Source organism: Martes martes (assembly GCF_963455335.1).
Source record: "Martes martes genome assembly, chromosome: X".
In the NCBI taxonomy this organism is placed as follows: Eukaryota; Metazoa; Chordata; class Mammalia; order Carnivora; family Mustelidae; genus Martes; species Martes martes.
The window spans coordinates 102,259,851-102,269,500 of NC_137897.1; the positions used below are offsets into that span (position 1 = coordinate 102,259,851).

The 9,650-nt window shown below is 43.2% G+C and overlaps 1 protein-coding gene across 1 annotated transcript; it reads right to left on the reverse strand.

Annotated features, from left to right (window-relative positions):
• Positions 1-1,554: 1,554 nt before the first annotated feature.
• On the reverse strand, positions 1,555-2,562 carry GPR119 (G protein-coupled receptor 119; the record flags this gene model as incomplete). Its single annotated transcript, XM_080795404.1, has 1 exon — positions 1,555-2,562. One exon carries the CDS (start codon positions 2,560-2,562, stop codon positions 1,555-1,557), a length of 1,008 nt encoding a protein of 335 aa, XP_080651530.1.
• Positions 2,563-9,650: the final 7,088 nt, after the last annotated feature.

Here is a 9,650-nt window from a genome sequence, read left to right on the forward strand (position 1 = left end):
CATTATAGTTTCAGATTTAAATGAGAGATTTCTTGGGCCTCTTGGCATTGGCCTGTACACATTGAATTCAAATGCATCCTCAGGCCATCAGTTTAGACATATCAAGGGGTTAACCTTCCAAGGTTATTTTGGCACCAAATCCCTGACAGATTTAATCCATTCTCTCTTGGTTTCTTCTTGCCTTCTTTGGTTGTCCACTCAGCAGCTTTCTAGGAGATAATCTAGTTGAGGGCCTTAAGAGGCAAACTTTCTAGGAATCTACGTGGAGACCAGGAGATTAAGAAGGGGTTACAGGGAAGCTCAGGGAAACTGATGATATTTCCCAGGTTTCTTCCCTACTCTGTTCTGGAACTGCTGCTGCTAGGGTTGCCCAGAGGGAGCCTGGACATAATTTCTGGCTGCCAACAGTCATTTTCTGTACCCACAGAAAGCAGGAGGAGGCACTGCTTCCTCAACTGGTCTCCTGGGATATGTTGGAGGCATCCTCCTATGCCGCTGAGTTTCTTAGGAAAATGAGGATTTAAGAAGGTCAAGCTCAGAGGGAAAAATTGAGTCCAAGCTGTGGAGAGCTTGGCAGTGCCTTTCTTCGTACTGACCCCTTTTGCCTCTTTCTTCCCTTTGAGTGTCTCAGAATTGGTGGTTCAGCATTGTTATCAGCAAGTAAGAAGCCAACTGAGGGGAAGGGGTACCACAGTTACAAAAGTGGCGCATTGGGAGGGGTAGTAGCAGAAATAACCACAACATTGGCTATTTCCGAAGAAACAATCTTTTCAACACCATGAAGTGTGAAAGAAGAGTGGCTGTAGATTCTAATTCAGGTTCCTACATTTTAGGCAAACTCACCACCTAAAAAGTCTGATTCACATCAGGGAGGGCAGGACTTCTCACTTTATTATAATCAGTCACTATAGTAAACAGAAGGAACCACCTTGTTTCTCTAGAACTGTGCTATCCGCTATGGTAGCTACTAGCCCTATGTCACTACTGAGCTTTAGAAATCAGACTAGTTTGGTTGGAGATGTTCTGTAAAGGTAAAATACACACCAGATTCAGAGATTATCATGAAAAACACAGTGTAATAATTTTATATCGATTACATATTGAAATATTTTAGATACATTGGGTTAAATGAAACATTAACATAAATTTTACCTAATTTTTTTTCTTTACCTTTTTAACATATAGTTACTTGAGCATTTACAATTATATATGACTTGCATGCTATTTCTATAGGATAGTGTTGCTCTAGTGCATTCAAAACTAGGATTTGATTTTTTAACATCATTTCAGTAGTACATTTCTTTAAGTAAGTATACCTGTACAGGAGAAACAGAGTCGTTGCAAAAGAAAGATAGGGAGGAATAGAGATTTGCAGATGAGGAAATGGATTACAGAAAAAAGTCAGCACCCTACCTCAGTTCCTCTCAGTCTGGGGTGAGGGGTGGTCAGCTGCCTGAAGCAAGTACTCTTATTCCCTAGCTCCATCTGATTTTCTAGTTGGGGTGCAGAGAGGGGAGGGAGCAGGCACTTGGAAACTTCCCTGCCCTTACCGTCTTAGCCATCGAGATCTGAGTGGGAGATAATGGCGATAGGATAGGAATTTTCCCTGGGCCCCTTTGGGCCACCATATCTGGCTGAGAGAAGAAGGAGACATGAGGCGAGCCCCTTCTTCACTCCCAGGGCCATCTGGTAGAGCTGCTGTCGCACCTCCTTCTGCCAATAGGCATAGATGAGTGGGTTGAGTAGGGAGTTGCCCACACCGAGCAGCCACAGGTACCGTTCTAGCACCAGGTAGAGGTAGCACTTCTGGCAGGCCACCTGCACAATGCCAGTGATAAGGAAAGGGGTCCAGGACAGAGTGAAGCTCCCAATGAGAACAGCCACAGTGCGGACAGCCTTGAAGTCGCTGGGATTCCGTGGAGGCCGGTATGCCCCGGTCATGGCTCCTGCGTGTTCCATCTTTCGGATCTGCTGGCTGTGCATGGAGGCAATCTTGAGCATGTCACAGTAGAAGAAGACAAAGAGGAGCAGGGCTGGGAAGAAGCCAACGCAGGAGAGGGTCAGCACAAAGCGTGGATGAAACACAGCGAAGAAGCTGCAGGTGCCGTGGTAGGTAGTCTGCCGGAATGTGGGGACTCCCAGTGGGAGGAAGCCAATGAAGTAAGACACCAACCACAGCCCGGCAAGGCAGGCCCCAGCCACGAACCCATTCATGATCTGGAAGTAGCGGAGGGGCTGCTTGATGGCAAGGTACCTGTCTAAGGCAATCAGCATGACCGTGAGGACAGAGGCAGCGGCGGAAGAAGTAACAAATGCCATCCGAAGGCTGCACAGGGTCTTCTGTGTGGGCTGAGCTGGGCTGGAGAGCTGGTCTGTGACTAGGCCAGCGATGGCCACACCAAGCAAGGTGTCAGCCACCGCCAGATTCAAGGTGAAGCAGAGACCGACACCATCATTCTTGTGGATCAGCAACAGTACAGCCGCGGCCACTAGCACATTGACAGCAATAATGAGGGAGGCGAGGACAGCAAGGATCACTCCAAATGGCAAAGATGACTCCATGTCTTGAAGTGGCAGGATTTCCACTTACCGGGGCATGCTGTCTCTCCAGCTCCAGTTCTCACGGGCTGGGGGAGGAAGAGCGTTGTTCAGAGCCACAGCTAAGCTCTGGCTGCCACTGGCAGTCCACGCTGGCAGCTTGCCATCTGTGAGATCCTGCCAGTCCCTACGAATCTCACTCTTTCAGTCCTCAGCCTCTTGCCTCTCCCGCTGTCTGAAGGCAACAATCCCAGTGCAGACCTCCCCCTGGACCCTGAGCTAGTCCCTCCCCCTCCAGCATCTGAGTTACTAGACAACTCCCAAGTACCTGGTGCATACTGTCTCACCAGGCTCTCTTCCTTCGTTGATGTTTCAAGGACATTTTTAGAGGGACTGGGTCACTCATCAGGTCTCCTGTCTGGCAGAAGATATGATTGACTCTAATCACACTTGTTCTTTCTCCATAGTTTGATATTAAACTTCCACTTCTTCTTTTCCTAAGCCTGAAGGACTAGCTTAACAGCTAATCTCGGCTTAATGAAGCATTTACTTAATAACGAATTCTCAGTCACTACTATTACTGCTTTCAATCAAGCAGGATGACCATAATCAGCTGAAGTGGGAAGCGAGGGCAGGCAGGCAATTTCAGGGCCCAGCATGCTTCCAGGGGAGTTACCACACATTTAAGGTGTTTGTTTGTTTGTCTGTTTGTTTTAATCTTTTGTTTCCTAACACCCCGGATTCTAATTCTCTCAAATAGCGTGTGCTCTTCCCCTCTTTCTCATCCCTCAGAACTCAGCTGATTCAGGAGGGCAGGAAAACAAAAGGAGAGAATTGCTAATAGTTGTTAATTCAGTTTATTATTTTTTTATTATGTTAGTTACCATACGTTATTTAGTTTAGAATAGATCCCACTCCCTGTCTAAAGCTGCTCTCCGGGATGCCTGGGTGGCTTGTTCAATTAAACATCTGGTTTAGGTCATGATCCCAGAGTCCCGCATTGGGCTCCCTGCTCATTGGGGAGCCTGCTTCTCCCTCTGCCTGCCACTGCCCCTGCTTGTGTGCTCTTACTCTCACTGACAAATAAATAAATAAAATCTTAAAAAAAAAAGCTGCTGTATGTTGTGTATACTCATTGAAGACATGTCTCTGATCACAAGTAGTGGCTGCCAGTCTTGCCCTTCTTGATCCTGTAGACCCAATGTCTGAGACATGAGAAGAGGAGGTGGGCTGCATTCTGGAAAACGTCTGTTCTCATGTTTGGTTGTGGAATTTTCCATTTTCCATTGTGGATAGCGTTAGGCTGAAGGGTGGCAGTGTTGCTGAAGCAAGTGAGATGTGCTCAGGCAGGGCGCTGTGTCGGTCACTCCTATTTTAGGTTGTATATCCATTTGTTCGGGTACATTAGAACTAACCTTTTGCCTGCCACTCTTGGATACCAAGAAGAGAGGGGTGGGGAGAAGAGTGGTTTGAAGTGTATTTACTCTGTTCAGGTGAGAGCACAAATGGGAAAGGTTAGTGTTTTAAGTGAGGGAGTGGAGAGCAAGGTACAGAGTTGGAGGCAAATATTATATTCCAGGATGTTTTGACAGTCTGAGAGGGCCTCTGACAGATGTCTCTTCTACAAAGGAGCAGAAGGGCCATGGTATGGGGGCTCAGTATCTCAGCTGCAAGTCTGAGAACAGTTATTCTTTGGTAGCCTGCCCCCCCACCCCCGTTAGGAAGCTGACTTCAGTTGCTTGGTACCTGGCCTGATATTATGCTTGGATTGAAGGTTGTGCTCTTGTTTCTTTAGCTCTTGAGTCCATGATGGACTCAAGATGGTCCTTTTGAAGCCCATGCTCAAACTGGAGAGTGTGTCAGAATCCCCTGAAGGGGGATATGCATGTTTGTGCCCACATTCTTGGGCCTCACTCAGAGTTTTGGATTATTTATGGCTCGGGTGGGCCTGAGAATCTGCATTTCTTTTTAAAATTAACATATAATGTATTATTTGTTTCACGGGCACAGGTCTGTGATTCATCAGTCTTACACAATTCACAGTGCTCACCGTAGCACCCTCCCACCCCCGACCCCTCCAGCAACCCTGTTTGTTCCCTGAAATTAAGATTCTCTTAGGGTTGTCTCCCTCTCTGGTATCATCTTGTTTCATTTTCCCCTCCCTTCGCCTATGAACCTCTATCTTGTTTCTCAAATTCCTCATATCAGTGAGATCATATAATAATTGTCTTTCTCTGATTGACTTATTTCACTCAGCATAATACCCTCTAGTTCCATCCACGTTGTTGCAAATGTCAAGATTTCAATTTTTTGATGGCTGCATAATATTCTATTGTGTTTATATATACCACATCTTCTTTATCCATTCATCTGTTGATGGACATCTAGACTCTTTCCATTGTTTGCCTATTGTGGACATTGCTGCTATAAACGTCAGGACGCCCCTCTCCCTTTGGGCCACTACATTTGTATCGTTGGGGTAAATACCCAGTGGTACAATTGCTAGGTTGTAGGATTGCTCTATTTTCAACATTTTGAGGAACCTCCATACTGTTTTCCAGAGTGGCTGCACCAGCTTGCATTCCCACCAACAGTGTAGGAGAGTTCCCTTTCTCCACATCCTCACCAACATCTGTCATTTCCTGATTGGTTAGTTTTAGCCATTCTCACTGGTGTGAGGTGTTATCTCATTGTGGTTTTGATTTGTATTTTTCTGATGCTGAGTAATATTGAGCATTTTTTCATATGTCTGTTGGACATTTGGATGTCTTCTTTGCAGAAATGTCTGTTCATGTCTTCTGCCCATTTCTTGATGGGATTATTTGTTCTTTGGGTGTTGAGTTTGATAAGTTCTTTATAGACTTTGGATACTAGCCCTTTATCTAATACATCATTTGCAAATATCTTCTCCCATTCTGTTGGTTGTCTTTTGGTTTTGTTAACTGTTTCCTTTGCTGTGCAAAAGCTTTTGATCTTGATGAAGTCCCAATAGTTCATTTTTGTCCTTGCTTCCCTTGCCTTTGGCGATGTGTCTAGGGATACAGTTGTGTTTTAATTTGTTTCCATGAATTTTAATTCTTCCTTAATTTCCTGGTTGACCCATTCATTCTTTAGTAGGATGCTCTTTAACCTCCTAAATTTGAGTTCTTTCCAATTTTCCTCTTGTGATTGAGTTCTAGTTTCAAAGCATTGTGATCCAAAAATATTCAGGGAATGATCCCAATCTTTTGGTACCAGTTGAGACCTTATTTGTGACCCAGGATGTGATCTATTCTGGAGAATGTTCCATGTGCACTAGAGAAGAATGTGTATTCTGTTGCTTTGGGATGGAATGTTCTGAATATATCTGTGATGTCCATCTGGTCCACTGTGTCATTTAAGGCCTTGATTTCCTTGTTGATCTTTTGCTTAGATGATGTGTCCATTTCAGTGAGGGGGGTGTTAAGGTCCCCTCTTATTATTGTATTATTGTTTGGTGTGTTTCTTTGATTTTGTTATTAACTGGTTTATATAATTGGCTGTTTCCATGTTAGGGGCATAGATATTTAAAATTGTTAGATCTTCTTGTTGGATAGACCCTTTAAGTATGATACAGTGTCCTTCCTCATTTCTTATTATAGTCTTTGGCTTAAAATCTAATTTGTCTGGTATAAGGATTGCCACTCCAGCTTTCTTTCGATGTCCATTAGCATGGTAAATGGTTTTCCATCCCCTCATTTTAAATCTGGAGGTGTCTTTGGATCTAAAATGAGTCTCTGGCAGACAGCATATTGGTGGGTCTTGTTTTTTTTTATCCAGTCTCATACCCTGTGTCTTTTGATTGGGGCATTTAGCCCATTTACATTCAGGGTAACTATTGAAAGATATGAATTTAGTGCCTTTGTATTGTCTGTAAGGTGACTGTTACTGTATATTGTCTTGTTCCTTTCTGGTCTATGTACTTTTAGGCTCTCTGTTTGCTTGGAGGACCCCTTTCAATATTTCCTGTAGGGCTGGTTTGCTGTTTATGAATTCTTTTAGTTTTTGTTTGTCCTGGAAGTTTTTTTTTAAATTTCTTTTTCTATTTTCACTGATGGCCTAGATGGATATAGTATTCTTGGCTGCATATTTTTCTCATTTAGTACTCTGAATATATCGTGCCAGTCCTTTCTGGCCTACCAGATCTTTATGGATAGGTCTGCTGCCAATCTAAAGTTTGTACTGTTGTAGGTTACAGACCTTTTGTCTCAAGCTGCTTTCTGGATTTTCTCTTTGTCTCTGAGACTTCTAAGTTTTACTATTAGATGATGGGTGTTGACCTCTTTTTATTTTGAAGGTGGTTCTCTGTGCCTCCAGGATCTTGATGCCTGTTTCCTTCCCCAAATTAGGGAAGTTCTCTGCTATAATTTGTTCCAATATACCTTTTGCCTCTCTCTCTCTTTCTTCTTCTTCTTCTGGGATCCCAATTATTCTAATTTTGTTTTGTTTTATGGTATCACTTATCTCTCAAATTCTCCCTTCACAATCCAGTAGTTGTTTATCTCTCTTTTTCTCAGCTTCTTTATTCTCCATCATTTGGTCTTCCGCATCACTAATTCTCTTTTCTGCCTCATTTATCCTAGCAGTTAGAGCCTCCATTTTTTATTGCACCTCATTAATAGCCTTTTTGATTTTGACTTGGTTAGATTTAAGTTCTTTTATTTTTCCAGAAAGGGATTCTCGAGTATCCTCTATGCTTTTTTCAAGCCCAGCTAGTATCTTTATAATCGGCATTCTGAACTCTAGTTCTGACATCTTACTAATGTTCGTATTGATTAGGTCCCTGGCAGTCAGTACTGCCTCTTGCTCTTTTTTTTTTTTTTTTTTGAGGCGAGTTTTTTCATTTTGTCATTTTGCCCAGAGAAGAATAGATGAGTGAGAGGACAAAATGCTAAAAGTGTAACAATGACCCCAGAAAATAGACACTAAACAAATCAGAAGAGACCCGAAACCAGGTAGAAAAGAAAGGGAAAAAAATCAAAAGAATATGATCAGGCTGGTGAATAGAACAGAGCCACACACTAGATTTTGGGTGTTATTTTGGTCTGTTAGAAGAAACTGCCAAAACTTTAAAGAAAGAAAAACATATATATACAAAAATAAAGGTAAATGGGATGTAATATGACTATAAAGATAAAAACTTAAAAAGATTTTAAAAAAGGAATTGATGGGGCTCCTGGGTGGCTCAGTGGGTTAAAGCCTCTGCCTTTGGCTCAGGTCATGATCTCAGGGTCCTGGGATCGAGCCCCGCATTGGGCTCTCTGCTCAGTGGGGAGCCTGCTTCCTCCTCTCTCTCTGCCTGCCTCTCTGCCTGCATGTGATCTCCGTCTGTCAAATAAATAAATAAAATCTTTTAAAAAAAGGAATTGATAAGAAGTTGGCTGAAAAGAAAGAAAAAAATTAAAAGAAACAAACAAAGGAAACAAGCCATACACTAGATCATTAGATTTAAGGTATATTTTGGTCTGTTAGAAGAAACTGTATCCCAGAATTTTAAAGAAAGGAATACTTACATATATACAAAAAATAAGGTTAAATACAATGAAGGGATAGACTATGACTGTAAAAATGAAAATTAAAAAAGATTTTTAAAAAGGTATTGAGAAGATAAGATGTTAGTTGAAAAAGGAAAGAAGAAAAAAATCAAAAAAAAAAGAGAAAAAGAAAAAAGAAAGAAAATTTAAAAAATTAACTTTGAAAGACCAAAGAATCATGGGGAATAAGCCATGAATTCTATGTGTTTTATCCCCCTAGCACTGGAGTTTTGCAGTTCTCATTGATTGGTAAACTCGGTCTTGGTTTGATGTTCTTGCTGATCTTCTGGGGAAGGGGGCCTGTTGTAGTAATTCTCAAATGTCTTTGCCTGAGGAGGAATTGCACTGCCCTTGCCAGGGTCCAGGCTAAGTAATCTGCTTGTGTTTGCTCTCGGTAGCTTTGGTTCCATGAAAATTTTCTGTACAGCTTTGGAGGATAAGAATGGAAATGGTGGCCTCCCAATATCTGGCCCTGGAGGAGCTGAGAAATGGGGGTCCCACCCCTCAGTGTACCCTCAGAAAAAAGCAGTAAATCACTCCCATCTCTATGGTCTCTGGCCGCACTCTGTGTTCACTCAGCCTGTGACTGAACATTTCTATCTTTGCCACATGGACCTGTTTGGAGTCTCCAAACCCAGCAGATTCCTGCAGCACACTCCCACGCCACTCCTCCCAGTAGAGGAAGGGGAGGCTCGTAGGATCCACTACTTTGAAGAATTGTGGCCCAACTGTACCATGGACCTCAGTTTATGGCAACCCTGAGCTGAGAGCGCACTCCTCAACTCCGTCTCTGCAGGCAGCTTTCCTGCTTTGACACTTGGGAGCTCTACCACACTCAGGCACCCCCGGTCTTTCTGTGTCACTGAGGGTCCTGAGACCACACTATCCCAGTGGGGGTTCCACCACCCACTTAGCCACTGGAGTGATGTCCCTCTGTGGACCAGACTTCTAAAAGTTCTGATTTTGTGCTCTGCTGCTCTCTCACTTGCCAGGAGCCCGCTGATGGAGGCTCCCTCTCCCCACTGTCTATCTTCCCGTATATTGCCTTGGGTTCACTTCTCTGCATGTCCTACCTTCCAGAAAGTGGTCACTTTTCTTTTCCTAGAATTGCTGATATATATTTTTTTTTGATCTCCTGTTGAGTTTGTAAGTGTTCAGGATGCTTTGATAACTATCAAGCTGAATTCCTGGGACCAGATGAAATTTAGGTCTCCTACTCCTCTGCTGTCTTGCTCCCAGTTTAAGAATCTGCATTTCTAACAAGGTCCCAGGTGATGCTGATGCTGATTCAGGGACCCCATTTGAGAATGACTGCTCTAGTGAAATGGTTCTTAATCTTAGCTGTGCTGTGGAATTACTTGGGGATTCTGAAAATATGGATGTTTGGGTCAGATACCAAGAGCTTCTGATATCATTAGTTTGGGGTGTGACCTATGTATCTGGAGTTTGGAAATCTCCTCATGTGATTCTAATATTCAGCCAGTGATGAGAACTGCTGTTCAATGGCAGAAGCACAGGCGGCTGCAGTCAGGAAATCTGGGGGCCAGTCCAGCACTATCT